Raw genomic sequence first — 16,111 nt, forward strand, 5'->3', positions numbered from 1 at the left:
TTTGATCACACACCCGAAAGTCTCTTTCAGTAAAATATCAAGCTTCTCAGTGAAAATAACAATATCTTGTATTGCAGTGGATGATGCCTTTATCCAGACAGTCAAACATGTTTTCGGAGGCGAAGGAGACAAGAAAAACTTGGTGGATCCCTTCTTGGAAATCGGCTTTGCTGGGAAAAAGGTATTTTACAGCATGTTCAAGTACTGTACAAACTAACCCTGCTTATATGTTAACGTGTTCTCTCACGCCAGAGAATGTTACAGATTCAAGATGTTGGTTTGAATTTGTTTTAGCTCTGCACCAAGATTATAGAGAAGAACGCAAATCCAGAGTGGAACCAATTAATCAACCTCCAGGTCAAGGTATGAAAGATGAATATTATGATATACTGTTCAATTTCATTTGGTATTGAGCAACATTGCAACTTAAAACAACATTTAAAGCCTAAAGTATACTTCATAGTGCAGCGGTGTTGCTACCTGAACATCAGTTATTTTAGGCAAGAAACACTGTCATGTGATGGAGTATAAATTAACCTTAACTCTTCCTCCTTTGTGTTGTGCAGTTCCCCTCGATGTGTGAGCGTATCAAGCTGACAGTTTATGACTGGTAAGCTCCAGAAACCTTCATACAGTGGATGGCATCACAGGTAACAAACCAGTGACAAACCAGTTTACCATACCAGTTCACTCCTTTCAGGGATCGCGTGACCAAGAATGACACCATCGGTACCACCTTTTTGAATCTGAACCAGATAGCATCGTCTGGGGGTGAGGTTGAAGGTAATAACAGAATGTTTGTTTGTTTATCATCACTAGATGCTTGCTTAACGATTTATGTGAAGTACATTGCCTTGTTGTTGAAATGTTCTATACAGATACACTTGCCTTGCCTAGATGGCCGACTAGAAAGGACAGTTTAATTCATGACATTTAGTAAAGTTAGAAAGGACAGAAGTCCCATATTACATCATGATATAGACTATATCAGACATAATATAGTTATAGTAATTGTATGTGATGATCAGATCCAACACCACTATTGAAATACATGGTAAGTGACCCCGCTGGGAGTGGAATGCGCAGTGAACTGTTGTCGTTATTATGGTTACGTTCAGGCATGGGTTTGGTGTGGTTAAGGATTCAGGGAGGGCATTCCAGTGGGTTTTCCGTCCAGTTTCTTGGGTGGCCATAGTGAGGATCCTTTCTGCTGGATTATTATCAAATCACTGTTATTTGATTTGCAATACTTTATGTAGCATATCACATCTTATGTAATTAACCTTTCAAACTCATTTTGTATGTGCCTTTTTATGTTTGAAACAGACACGCCTGCTGAAAGTGAAAGTGCATTGTCCACTGAACGTAAGAGATGATTTGCATGTTTGCATGCAGCCATTGTTTTAAAGCCATGTTTGAAACAGGCATACATTCAGCTACTAACTACACACAGCTAAAGAACAGCTACCTGTCTCCTGTCATGTCTGTCTGTCTGTCTGTCTGTCCATCCACATCCTCTAGTCTTCCAAAGCTCCAATACACCACAGAATCCTTAGTGTTAATTAACACTGAAAGTGTAAAAATGGACTCTGAATTCTACTGTGTTTTGATTACATCTGATTACTGATTACATTGGCCAGAATTGGCTTAACGGGCAAACAGATGTCCAAATTGTAAACAGACTCTTTACACACACACACACACACACACACACACACACACACACACACACACACACACACACACACACACACACACACACACACACACCCACCCCCCCACACACACACACACACACACACACACACACACACACACACACTCAACTCTGTTGGTACTAGTCGAATAGTTGGAAAAAAAAAAAAAAAAAAAATGGCCCGTCTTACTATTATTATTATCCTCCTGACTTTATTTTTTATCAAAAGGGGGTCAAAAGTATGCCCAATAAAAGCCTATTATTGGGCAATGGGGATCCTTGGAGACGCTGCTGTGGTGCTGTGCTGCTGTGCCAGAAGCGCTTCCCTTAAAACGCCATAAAAAGAAGGGCAGGAGGATAATACAGGGTCCCCACGGTCATGAAATTCCTGGAAATATTTTGAAATTGAAAAAAAAAAAATCCAGTACTGGAAAAGTTTGGGAATTGATCAAAGGTCCTGGAATTTATCAAGGGTTCTGGAAAAATATTTGGCTATGCATTGTTTTTGGCTATTGATTTTGTTAATACAAAACATTTTCATAAACATGTATAACATTACACGAAATATGTAACATAAGTATTTTTTCGCCGAACGGGCTGTGTGATGGCATATATTATTTAAATAAAATAAGTCATACGGATGCCATAATGAGTCTTCCAGTGAGCTATGCCCTAATTTTGCACGACATTTTGAATGAAATTGTACTATTCTATGCTTTATTTTTGCTACACTGCCTATCTTTGGGCATTCTACATAGGAGTAAGAGACACATTATTGCGCTGAATGATTGTTATATAGGCCTGGAAATTGGGCTAAATATTCTGGAAAGGTTTTGGAAAAGTTTTGGAAATTCATTGCTAAAAATGTGTGGGGACCCTGATAATAATAATAGTAATATAGTAGTAGGATGGCATTAAAACAATGCCCCCCCTAAAAAAAAAAAAAAAAAAAAAAAAAAAAATTAATTCTTTTTTATTATTTTTTTTAATTTTAATTTCGACTAGTCGACTAGTCGACTACTAATTGGTCAAAACAGTCGACTCACACAAATCATTAGTTGTGAATGCCCTAACACACACACACACACACACACACACACACACACACACGCACACACACACACACACACACACACACACACACACACACACACACACACACACACACACACACACACACACACACAGTAAAAGCTGTGGGTTGATATCACTCTTGAGAGTGTAACATTTTTACATTAAACAATTAACCTAATACTCAGGATATTGCAGTGTGTTCCCAGTAATGTTGATTGAGTGGGCTGGTCTGAACGTAACGAGGGATGGAGGGTCAGAATGAAGGAACATGCTGCAGCCATATTATTCCTGCTTATCTACTGTACCATCTACTGCAGGGATGGCAAACTCATTTTAGCTCAGGGGCCACATGGAGGAGGGCCAGAGGGCCAGAGGGCCAGAGGGCCGGAACCGGACCGGTACCGGACCGGTAAAATCATGGCATAATAACTAATAATAACAATAACAACAACTTCAGATAGTTTTCTTTGTTTACTTTACTTAGTCTTAGTTAGTACAAGCACATTCTGAAAATGTAAACTTCACAAATAGGGATGGCCAAATGGAGACATTTTATTAACCGTTTACCGTTAGGCCTTACCGATTAATTAATCGATAACCGCTAAGATTTTTTTTTTTTTTTTTTTTTGCCAAAATACATTTTATTTCAAAGGGCCAAGTCTACACAGTTTGTTTTGTGTCTCCAGCAGAGTTTCTAGTGTCTCTATCTCTCTCTGGAAGAGGTTGCACATGAACTCTGCAGCCGCACTGAGGCGCTCCAACACAAACAATATCAATACAAAGACGAGGAAGAAGAAGAGCAAAGTGGAAGTTACGTGTGGTTGCAGGTGTAGACTTGGCCAAAAAACAATTAAAACATTTTTGGCAAAAAAAAAAAGTTTTTTTTTTTTTTTTTTTTTTTTTTTTGATTTGCAAAATCATCTCGCGGGCCGGATTAAACTAGTTAGCGGGCCTGATCCGGCCCGCGGGCCGTATGTTTGACATCCCTGATCTACTGTATACTTATGAATTAAACCTGTAATAAAATGCATCTTATAAGTGTAACTTACTTTGTGTTCCAGTCAGCACAGCCGAGTCTGAGGTTGGTTTTCTCCCAGCCTTTGGGCCATGTTATGTTAACCTCTATGGGAGTACCAGAGAATTCACTGGCCTCCCTGATCCATATGACGAGCTCAACATGGGCAAGGTAAGTCCACACACTGTCAAGTTAATGCTATCACAGACACCATTGTTCGATCTCCACTCTACACATTAATCCAATGCATATAAGCTTGCGTCACATTTAGGATTTAATTACAGATTGGACACACGCATTTGAACATGAACCCCTCTAGGCTAACAGCAAACAAGTCTCCAAATAGCTTCTCAATTTTGTCTCCACCAATATAATTGGTGTGTCATTACTGTCTTTTCTCCAAAATGAAGCAGTATTTGTTTGATTTCTATTGTGCTTTTTCCAGGGTGAAGGGGTGGCCTATAGGGGGAGGGTCCTCATTGAATTATCCACTCAGCTGGAAGGAAAGCCTGAGAAGAATGTGGATGATATCTCCAGCGACGACATCCTGGTGGCTCAGGTACAGAGAATAGACCAACTAGACCTTATGATAATATAAATGAGTCGCCTCTCTCTCACTCAATGTCTCATAGACAAGCTGCTGTGTAGAGTTGTTGTGGTTTACATGTATACATTACTACTACACCATTGATTCATTGATCTGCTGACACCATGACCCTCTTCCTGGAGAGCAGAAATACCAGCGGAGGAGGAAGTACTCCCTGTGTGCCGTGTTCCACAGTGCCTGCATGCTCCAGGAGCCAGGTGAACCAATCCAGTTTGAGGTCAGCATCGGTAACTATGGCAACAAATTGGACTCCACCTGCAAGCCCCTGGCATCCACCACCCAGTACAGCTTCGCTGTGTTTGACGGTAAGAACATGAGCACAAACAAGCCAAGTGTAAACCTTATATCGTAAAAGTATATCAAAAATTGTTGGCACTGTTGTGACGAAAAGAGATCTGAGCCAGAAGGCAAAGCTCTCAATCTACCGTCAATCTTAGTTCCTACTCTCACCTATGGTCATGAAATGTGGGTTCACTTATATTGACCAAAATAATACGTTTGCGGATGAAAGCGGCCAAATGAGTTTTCTCAGGAGGGTGGGTGGCATCTTCCTAAGAGATGGGGCAAGACGCTCAGTCATCCGGGAGAGACTCGGAGTAGAGCCGCTGCTCGCTGCTCCTTTTATGTGGAAAGAAGCCAGTTGAGGTGGCATCTAGGGCACGTCCCTTCGGTAGTTTTCCATGCATGTCCAGCTGGAAAGGGACCACAGGGCGGACTGTTGTGGCTGTAGCCATACTGCCCCCCCCCCCCCCCCCCCTGTGAGAGAGCTGATTGAGCACACCAGTGTTCAGTCAACTCATCAGGGTGTGGCTGTTTAAAGCCTTAGGAAGAGAATGGATAGGGCCAGTGGGCCATCCGTCAGTGTAATACTTCAAGGGGGAAGTGTCTATATGTTGTGTGTTTTACACAATCGAGTTTAACTCAAGTGTCGTGTTGTGGGTGCACCGGTGTTCGGTGAACTCTCCCTTTCAATGTGTGTTTTGTGTGTTTGTCCATCTGTACTAAGTTTATTAATAAATAAATTACATTTAGATTATGTGACACCCCATATTCCCCTAGACCAACTTGGGGTCGTAACACGGACCAGATAGGGGAATTATACAGTAGGCTATATCCACTCTGGTCTTGGAACACCTCGGGATCCCCCAGTCAGCAATAGCTCATGTGGCCTGGGAAAGGGAAATCTGGGAATCTCTGCTGGAAATGTTACCTCTGGGACCTGATTCCTGATAGAAGATGGATTTGCGTGACAGTTGTTTTGGCAGTTACAAATTAAAGACAAAAATGTCAATCATTTCAGTCACTGACTGGCTCAGTGGAGTGCAAATCTCCGCCAGGAGGCACGCCCCTCCCTCCATACATCGTTGTGTCAGTGTGATGACATTGTTTTTGGTGTCGTGCGCGTGTATGAAAAGGCACATGGGTCAACTATATTTTTACGGGGCCAGATTGGGAACACAAATGGGAGTGTAAATGTCTGTCCAAATTGCTATAAAAATAATAAAGTAGTGAGAGCTGATCAGTCAGCAGTGTTGATTTTGACAGCAAATTTTGATGTAGTTTTAGTCATATTTTAGTCATCTGAAATGTTTTAATTTTAGTCTAGTTTTAGTCGACTAAATATCATAAGATTATAGTCGACTAAATCTACAGTTGATTTAGTCGACTAAAATGTATTTTGGCGGTGCCTTGATGGCGTCGTAATGCCTGATTTTACACTTGGTTGCATGCTGAAAATAGTAGATCTGCTAGATCTGCTATTTTCAGAGCGCAGCACCCGAGCACAACCAAACATAAAATGACTTGTCTTTTAGTTCTATTGGATCTCTTCTCCACTAGTCCCACCAACATTTTAGTCTAGTTTTTATTTCTTGATGAAATTGTCAGTATATTTAGTCTTTGTTTTAGTCATCGTACCTTGGTTTTTATTTTGTTTTCATTTAGTTTTCGTCAGTGAGAAAAGGTAGTCGACGAACATTTTTCGTCATAGTTTTAGTTGACGAAATCAACACTGTCAGTCAGTGTATGAAAGTAATATAAAGTATAGAGTGGTTGCCCTGATGCAAGTCGTTGGTTGCAGCCGTCTGGACATACTGCAGAAAGAAAGCTGGACAGTATTACAGTTACAGTATTTCTACTGCTGGTGTTTGATATGACTGGCTGTATTTATGGCCAACAGGTAATCAGTATTATTACCTTCCCTGGGCTGACACTAAGCCTGTTGTGATCCTCACCTCGTTCTGGGAAGACATCAGCCACCGTCTGGATTCAGTCAACCTCCTCCTCTTCATCGCAGAGAGACTGGTGAGAACTAGTCACCATGGTAGAGTCAGTGTTCATGTTCTGTGGCTGTTGTTCCATACATGCAGTGGTGGAAAAAGTACTCATGTTTTACTTAAGTAAATGTATCAATACTGCAATATAGAAATACTCAAGTAAAAGTCAAGTAAAAGTTTTTAAAAAAGTTAAAAAATACAATTAAAAGTCCGGAATACTTTAGTAAAAGTACAAAGGTATTGGCATCAAAATGCACTTAAAGTACCAAAAGTACTCGTTATGTAGAATGTCCCATTTCAAGTTCTCAATGTCTAAAAATCTTTTGAAAATAGCAGATCTACCAGCTCACAATGCGTCGCGATGCGACGCATTGTGAGCTGGTAGATCTGATATTTTCAAATGGCCGAAATGTATATAGGGCTGAAGTGGTTTATTGTATGTTTTGTAATAATAATCAAAATCTTCAAAGTAACTAGTAACTAAAGTTTTCAAATAATTGTAGTGGAGTAAAAGTACAATATTTGCCTCTGAGATGTAGTGGAGTAGAAGTAAAAGTATAGGAAATTGGAAATATTCAAAAGTACAAATACCTCAAAATTGTACTTAAGTACAGTACTTAAGTAAATGTACTTAGTTACTTTCCACCACTGCATACATGTGCATCTGTCTTTTTCTTCCAGGAGTCCCACCTCACCTCTTTAAAAACAGCCGTCTTGGCTAAGATGCCTGAGAACCGTCTGGCAGAGATTTGGCTGAAACTCATCAACCACTTGCTGGAGGATCTTAGCAGGTAAGCCTGACATGCGCTCATGGCCTTATATCAGGCCTGTGTCACATGTACTGTATGTACAGTACACGTAGGCTACTGTATGTCACAATTAAAACTAAATGTGTGAAGTTATAAGAAAATAAAACTGAGTGGTTGTAGAGAGTGTTAAAGGGATGATGATTTTGTTTTATAAGCCAACCAGGATGTTACATTACCTCGACACTTTTCCAATAGATGTTTTGCATTGGGTTTTGGATAAATTAACCACAAATACCCACGTAGTCGTATTCTGAGGAAAACCTTCGCAGAAAATAGCATATCGACAAGCTCGTTGTGAGCTTTTCTATGAAAATAAGCCCTGTAGCAAACAATGCTTTATGATATTAACTCACAAGATTATCTCCACAAAATCAACACTTTTCTTTGAATCACACTTGCAGTAAACTGTATATAGCCTCAGTAACAACAAAGTACACATCAGCTTCATAATTCACATTTGAGATATTACAGTAACGTGTGAGATATAAAAGTGAGAATAATGTGAGATATTAACATGTCAGAACAAAACCTGAAATCTTATGTTAGTTACTGTATGTTAACCACAGGCCTTATTTTCTGCATAAATGAAAAACCCTATGGTAAAAAAACTAAACAAAATGGAAATCAAATTTGTCAGTGGAAATCACAGTGAACGCCTAGGACTACAACTTGTGTAACTGTCTTTGATGGAGCTGTGCTTTGTTTTAAAGTGAGTTATTCCCGAATTAACTTTGATTAACAAACGGCCTCTGATATAGTTTCCAACTTCCGGAGATGGAGGGCTGCCAAAACCTGACTGCGCTGGACCTGCAGATAAAGAAGTTGCGTGATTGTGCGGCGGCCAACATGAGGCAGATGGCCGGACGCATGAAAGAGGAGGCGGTTGACGTCAAAGCCACTATCAGCGACATCGAAGACTGGTTGGACAGACTGAAGCAACTGGCAGAGGAGGTCAGCATTGAAACCATCCCATATCTCTATGCTGTACGGAGCCAAGCGAGCAAGCTATTGGGAAACAATGATGCTGAGATGCTTAGGGCTGTCAGGATTACAAATTTAAGTTGACGATTAATTATCACTCAAATAATTGCGATTAACGATTTCATTGTGTTTCTGTCTTTTAGCTTTCGTAAACAAAAGTTGCACAGGGCAGATATGACAAATAACACATATTTAATTGCTTTATACTTTAAAATAAACATTAATTGTGGAAATATTTCCTCTATTTTTTACGTGTTTTGAAAATATATAACATGTTTTAAAGGAGAATTTTGGACTAAAGTTTTCTTACCTTTTCTATGACGTTATGATATCTTAGGATGAATGGTACAGTAGAAAAAAAAAAAAAAAACAGAAGTCTCGCTAGACGAGATTAAAATCTCGAGATTTCAATCTCATCTAGCGAGACTTGTTTTTTTTTTTTTTTTTTTTTTTGCATAGTGTTCTGTCACTATGAACGTCAGATCTAAAAAATAAAAATAAAATAAAAGCTATTAAAATATGTGATCTAACCTAAGGCCTATCCGCGCACCTTTTAAGCTGTGGCGGCTCAGGGATTATGACAATTATGCAAAAATAATTGCGATTATATAAAATAATTGCGATTAGATGATTATGTAATAATTGTGACAGGCCTAGAGATGCTAGTAACAAAGAAAATATAACTATTGTAAAATAAAAATGTTTGAAAAGATGCATAACATTTGAAAGAAAAATGTGTAGTACTATGGCTTACTAGAAATGTGGCGCTGATCGGTCCTGCAGTTTGCAGGACACACACACACACACACACACACACACACACACACACACACACACACACACACACACACACACACACACACACACACACACACACACACACACACACACACACACACACAGGCTGACCCATTTGTAGACTGCTTGCCTCCTCCCTAACATTCATATGTGTATCCCTCTCTCTCTCTCTCTCTCGCTCCTTCAGCCTCAGAATAGCATGCCAGATATTATCATATGGATGTTGAGAGGAGAGAAACGGGTGGCGTACGCCCGTGTACCGGCCAACCGGATTCTCTACTCCACCTTCAACGAGCAGGCCTGTGGGAAGTACTGTGGAAAGACCCAGACCATCTTCATGCAGGTACCGGTCCAGGGCTGAAACAACAGCTCCTTTGAAACCTTCTTTTACTGTTAAATGATTAAAAAAATAAAATACAAACTTTTGTTCTTTGTTAAGTACCCCATGGACAAGAACAAAGGTTTGAAGATCCCTGTCCAGCTTCGTGTCAACATGTGGCTGGGTCTATCTGCCCATGAGAAGAAGTTCAACAGCTTCTCTGAGGGAGCCTTCAGTGTTTTTGTTGAAATGGTATCTATATAACACTGTTGTTTTTGAGTTGCAAAGTAATATATTGTTTTATCCGTTTTATTGAAAGCAATCCACGAGCATGCTTGTTCTCTCACTCTCTCCCTTTCTCTCTTCCTCTGTCTCTCTCTCTAGTATGAGAACCAGGCCTGTGTGATTGGGAAGTGGGGAACCACGGGTCTGGTGGGCCGCCATAAGTTCTCAGACTTGACTGGGAAGGTGAAACTGAAACGGGAGCGTTTCATGCCCCCGCGAGAATGGGAATGGGAGGAAGAATGGTTTGTTGACCCTGAGAGAAGGTAAGCACACACACACACACACACACACACACACACACATACACACAGCTGTACGTGCTTCAGGGCTTCTCGAGCTTCAAGTCCATACATCCTGTTATCAGTGTGTCATTCAGCATAGAATGCTGGGCCACGGTGTTCACATACAGAAACTTAATCGGTCATCAATCACTTTGTTTTTCCCAGCCACCACCATATCAGAAGCACAATCAGAGGAAATGATTAAGAATTTTGGCATTCCCCAAGTAGTGGGTGAACGAGCCCTGGTTCCCTGGCCTACAGCCTCCTTTTTTTTGGACGCGTGTTTACATTCTTCCACTGCGGCCCATGTAAATACCCTTTAGCCCAGTAAAAGCCCATCTTCCTGAGCTGTTCCGCTCCACTTAGCACATAGCTGCCCTGTGAGTCACACACGGCGTTGCCAGATTCTGTGAGAGAAACAAGCAGCCAGGTCTAGGAAAACCAGCCTAAAAGAAGCGACTATGGGCCACATGAGCCCTTTAACATATACATCAGCTATTTGAAAATAGCAGATCTACAAGCTCTCAACGCGTCGCGATGCGACGTGTTGTGAGCTTGTAGATCGGCTATTTTCAAATGAAATCTTGCGGGGAAATTATAATAAGCAGACCTGGCAACCCTGGTCACACACGCACACACACACACACACACAGACACACCGCTGCTCCAACAACCTGTGTGTGTGTGTGTGTGTGTGTGTGTCTCCATCCAGCCTGCTCACAGAGGCTGACGCCGGCCACACTGAGTTCACTGATGAGGTTTTCGAGAACGAGACACGTTTCCCTGGTGGGGAGTGGAAGCCTGCAGCAGAGCCCTACACTGATGTGGTGAGATCTTTGCATTATGCACACGCACACGCACACACCACTGCCATCACCTCCCATGATCTCTCTGTAAAGAAATAGACAAAAGCCAACTTTTGTTCTATGTCACCTGATCCCTTGCATTATTACATGTACATGTATGTACTCAAAGCAGGTGGTTTCTTTCATTATTCTTATGTCAATACACGACATTTATTTCATTTAATTATCTCAGCCAGGCTGGAACGGTCAGAGGCAGAGGTTATGTTTAGTTTGGGAGAGGCCTTTTTCTCTTTTTTTTTACAACAAGACGCCATGTATCATGAACCCAACATCCAATAAAAGATGTCTTCATGTTGAGAGGCCTCTGCAGAGCACACCTCCTAAAGCGTGTTCACTTCTGACCACAGAGGGGTGCCACAAATGTGAAAAGTTGATCCATGTGTGCTATTCCCCCCTGACAGCTGCAACGGACGACTTACACTGCCCTGGGTAGGCCACCTGGCCTGGCAGAGACTTGCACTCCACTGAGCGCACCTTTTGCGCTTATGTTGGGCTTAGGCTCGTCCCGCCTGCCCACACGTGACAGACAACTTATAATTTACATAGTAGATTACGTAAGTGCTTATATTGTGTGCAAACGCGCAAGATGCCCATGTATTTTTATATTAATTACTTTTTCTTTTCTTTTTTTGCATTGTGTAGAATGGAGAAAAGGCCCAGAGCCCAAGAGAGTTTGAATGTCCCCCAGGATGGAGTTGGGAGGATGAGTGGAGCTTTGACAGCAACAGAGCTGTAGATGAGAGAGGTATGATAGGACACAGCTGAAACAACAACTTATCTGAATCTGATATTGTATAATCATTTTATATGCATAATGACCCTATTAAGTGTGTCACATTAAGATAAATATATTCTTATGTTTTGCATATGTGCGCAGTATGTACATGTAGCATAAGATAAACCTAAGATATTGATAAAGCTTTAGTGTTCCCCATGTGTATTTCTTGCCACCAGGCTGGGAGTACGGAGTCACCATTCCCCCGGATGATAAACCCAAATCCTGGGTGGCAGCAGAGAAGATGTACCATGTCCATCGCAGGAAGAGACTCATAAGACCAAGGAAGAAGACATCTGACTCTACAGCTCTTATCGAGGTGAAGAGGAAGATGAGAAGTGGAAGGGACATATAGGCAGAGCGTAGACATTGAGTACAGTTTTGTCATTCTCCCATTTCCCTTCTTCTCCAGAGGCGGGATCCAGGCGAAGGCTGGGAGTACTCCTCTTTGATTGGCTGGAAGTTCCACAGGAAGGAGCGCAAGTCTGACACGTTCCGCCGTCGGCGCTGGCGTAGAAAGATGGCACCTTCAGACTGCATGGGAGCTTCTGCCATCTTCAGACTGGAGGGGGCACTGGTTGGTATTAGCTGGTATTTGTGGTGTGCAGTACTGTTCATGTGGTCTGCCTCAGCCCCCAGTGCATTCTGAAATGTTCTATTGAGATTGAGGTCTGAACCATATCCTGTGATTATACTTTTACGTCTGCCTGTTTCTGTGGTGCTGAATGCCATTCATTCAACCTTTTTATTTATTTTCTCTGAAAAACATTGAGGGCAGAGCCCTCCTTTTCAATGATGCCGAGATCACAGAAGGCATAATACAATAGTGTAAATAATATTGAAATAAGAACAGCAGGATAAAACAAGTTATGTATTGTGAAAACAAGCAAAGAACAGAGTATAAAAACTATAATAAAGACAGCTTAATTAAAACAGCGACAATTTAAAACAACAAGATTCAAACTCGGCAAGGTCGCTTCTATGTCATAATAGGTGAACATTCGGTGAGGTCATTTCTTGTGGTCCCAAAAGCAAGGCTGAAACCTTGCAATTGTAACAGCTGAAATCAATAAAATATCAGTATTCTGATATTAACCTGGGGGCTGCATTAAGTGAAGGTGGGGGCCGCATGTGGCCTCCGGGCTGCCAGTTGCCCATGCATGATGTAGAGCAAAATGGCCACTATGTGAAGGTATTTATGTTGACCTGAACAGCTGGAGATCAGATCTGAACTGAAGTTCTGTTTTCTTTCAAACGCCTTGTTATTAGATGACACTTAGGTCAGAGGGTTTGGCTTATTACTCTCAATTACGTTCTTGTTTGCTGGAGCCCCCCACACTCGGAGCCCCCCACCTCACGTCTAAAATACACTTTTCGGCTTGAAAAATCTGGTCAATAGAAACATTCCATTGACCAGATCTGTAGAGGGCCCAGTGGAGTAACTATTTTTTCCCCCTTCCGGTGAAATATTATCTTGATAAGAACAATGTACCTTCATCGTTCTTTTTGCTTATAGAATCTGCACATGTCTGTCTTGTGTCTGTGTGTGTGTGTGTGAGAGAGAGAGAGAGAGAGAGAGAGAGAATGTTGGTATTATTATAACAATAGATCTGCATATGAAGACAGATTGTGCAATAAACACAATCAAAGACTTATTGATATTGCCTCCTCTTAATTAGGCATACAAGTTATAAGAAAATGTATAAATTGAATAGTCCTCTTTGTAAGCAATATGCCCCAAAGTTTAAGAACTACAATAAAGCAACAAAAATACTATTTATAAATTACACAACATGTAATACATGCGTTCACACACTTACTATGACCGTGGACTATCAAGGGCAAGAGCACCAGATTTCTGAACAGTGTCGAATAATTCTGAGATGTGAACATTTCAATTAACTCAAATATGCAAAACATTATCCTCTCTCCATAAGCAGTTGTGGGAAAGTTCATGAGATATGAGGGCCTTGAGGGCAAGGTATTTATGTTAAATGTATTTACTGCTTGTGTTGACCTGAACACCTGGCTCTGTGGAGATCAGATCTGAACTGAAGATCTGTTTTCTTTCAAACCAGATGACACTTAGGTCCGAGGGTGTGGCTTATTACTCTCATCATTCTTGTCTGTTCTTGTTTGTTGGAGCCCCCCACACTCGGAGCCCCCCACCTCAAGTCCTCACTTTTTGCAGGGCTGCCAACATTGCATTGCATTGTCAATGTCAACATTGCAAAATAAACATTCTATACACTTTCACTGGAAAGGGTTTACAACAAAGCTTTTTGTGTGAGTTTGATACTTTTATCAAGCTTGCTGTACTAGCATTGGACAATGATGGGTACAATTTCACCGATTAGACCACTTAAAGTAGGCCTAGAGAAATTGATTTGATGACTGAATGTAAGACCCATCTTTAATAATAACCATTCATTACTTGAAAGTGAATATCTCTGTATGATTGCATGCACTGACCACAACCCCCAAGCAGGGGTCTGGCATAGTCGCGGGAAGATGTTTTAGGGTACGGGTGTTGTATGCGTGCCTAGCGCGCGCACAGCGCACCATATGTCACTGGGGTTCTCAAACGTTTTTATACCACGACCCCATATTATGAGGGATTTGTTTTTTTGGCGAGGCAATATTGTGAGCAGTCTATAACGTGAGCGATAAATGTGGAGTGAGTGTGTTGTGTGTGTGTGTGTGTGTGTGTGTGTGTGTGTGTGTGTGTGTGTGTGTGTGTGTGTGTGTGTGTGTGTGTGTGTGTGTGTGTGTGTGTGTGTGTGTGTGTGTGTGTGTCGCACGCACTGACACACAAACGCGAGCGCGCACAGCCACACACACACACACACACACACACACACACACACACACACACACACACACACACACACACACCGTTCTGCCTGCAGCCTGGACTGACACAGACTAGAGTGGAGCACATGTGGATGCTTTTTTCTGTCCGCGACAGATTTCAGCGCTTTTTTCCCCCATCGTTCGGCCGTGTGCGCCCGTTACCTAAAAGTAACGAGTACTTTAAAGCCTTCCTTGAAATGTACTCGAATAAAAGTTAAATATTTGTCTTGGAAATGTACTCGAGTAAGAGTAATAAGTATCAAAGACATCTAACACTCAAGTAAAGTACAGATCCTCAGAATATGTACTTAAAGGGATATTTCACTTTCAAAAAAACTTTCGGTCATTTTATAGTCTACTCAGGCTTTTGTGAGCCCCCCAGACCGTTTTTAAGTTGCGTGATTCATTATTTAGATATTTGATATTCATTTTATCAGACACGCCCCCTTCCTATACAAACCCATTATAACTTCAAACTCCATTTTTAACATGTTAGATTCATCAAAAACACCCGTTCTTGGTTCTGGTGACTCACCCTGCCCTCCTAATGTGCGAGGGGGTCGTGTTTTTCGATTACTTTTTTCATTTATTTAATTTTATTCTTTTATTGTATTTACTTTTTTTAATTTTCAAAAAAATATATTAAAAATAAATGAAAAAACACGGCCCCTGGCGTATTAGGAGGGCAGGGAGAGTCACCAGAAAAAAGGACGGGTGTTTTTGATGAATCTAACATGTTAAAAATGGAGTTTGAAGTTATAATGGGTTTGTATAGGAAGGTGTCTGATAAAATGAATATCAAATATCTAAATAATGAATCAAGCAACTTAAAAACGGTCTGGGGGGCTCATAAAAGCATGAGTAGATGATAAAATGACGCAAAGTTTTTTTGAAAGTGAAATACCCCTTTAAGTACAGTACTCAAGTAAATTTGCTCCGTTACCGTCCACCTCTGAAATCACGTTTGAAAACTCACTTGTTCTCCTTGGCTTTTGATCATCGACTGAGAGTCGATGTTTCCGATAGGCGATGTGTCTATACTGTGTGTTTTTGCTGTCGCTTTATCTCTGGTTCATACTTCTGTTGTGTTTTTACCCTTTACCCCACACCCCCTCTTTTATTGTTTTTCTCTTAGTATTGTTAGTATTTTTTACTGAGTGTACAGCACTTTAGTTCAACGCTATTGTTTTAAATGTGCTCTGTAAATATAGAAAAAAAAATAGGCAAACGTGGTGAAAATCGCTGTTGTAACGCGCTGTGAGCTTGTGAATTGTGGCTATTTTTAGCAAAGAGATTTTTAGTAGAGGGAAAAAAGGAGGCGATCAAGTATAGACCTCTTAACTCAGGAAGGGCGCTTCTGTTCTGCTCACATTGCATTAAGAGCCATGTCCTGAGTGATTTTGTACTTTGTGTGATTTTTGTCATGGCTGTTTGATGGAAAGTGTTTTGTTAAAGCGTTGCTCTATTTGTGTATTC

General features: G+C 41.0%; 1 protein-coding gene across 2 annotated transcripts in view; it reads left to right on the forward strand.

Annotated features, from left to right (window-relative positions):
- LOC308100912 (myoferlin-like) overlaps window positions 1-16,111 on the forward strand; it is a 41,541-nt gene that overhangs the window by 5,675 nt on the left and 19,755 nt on the right. Inside the window, exons 8-25 of one of the 2 annotated variants that reach the window (XM_080450093.1) lie at window positions 78-181; window positions 295-363; window positions 567-610; window positions 701-783; window positions 1,327-1,365; window positions 3,832-3,956; window positions 4,231-4,344; window positions 4,520-4,697; window positions 6,572-6,696; window positions 7,350-7,459; window positions 8,236-8,428; window positions 9,444-9,599; window positions 9,696-9,827; window positions 9,960-10,123; window positions 10,854-10,968; window positions 11,650-11,752; window positions 11,962-12,101; window positions 12,195-12,359. In XM_080450093.1, the coding sequence (XP_080306219.1) occupies window positions 78-181; window positions 295-363; window positions 567-610; window positions 701-783; window positions 1,327-1,365; window positions 3,832-3,956; window positions 4,231-4,344; window positions 4,520-4,697; window positions 6,572-6,696; window positions 7,350-7,459; window positions 8,236-8,428; window positions 9,444-9,599; window positions 9,696-9,827; window positions 9,960-10,123; window positions 10,854-10,968; window positions 11,650-11,752; window positions 11,962-12,101; window positions 12,195-12,359 (2,159 nt within the window). The remainder of the gene's footprint in view (window positions 1-77; window positions 182-294; window positions 364-566; window positions 611-700; window positions 784-1,326; window positions 1,366-3,831; window positions 3,957-4,230; window positions 4,345-4,519; window positions 4,698-6,571; window positions 6,697-7,349; window positions 7,460-8,235; window positions 8,429-9,443; window positions 9,600-9,695; window positions 9,828-9,959; window positions 10,124-10,853; window positions 10,969-11,649; window positions 11,753-11,961; window positions 12,102-12,194; window positions 12,360-16,111) is intronic. The other variant, XM_080450094.1, reaches the window with a different exon arrangement.

The sequence above is a fragment of the Gymnoscopelus braueri genome, assembly GCF_963280865.1.
Source record: "Gymnoscopelus braueri genome assembly, chromosome: 14".
Classification (NCBI taxonomy): Eukaryota; Metazoa; Chordata; class Actinopteri; order Myctophiformes; family Myctophidae; genus Gymnoscopelus; species Gymnoscopelus braueri.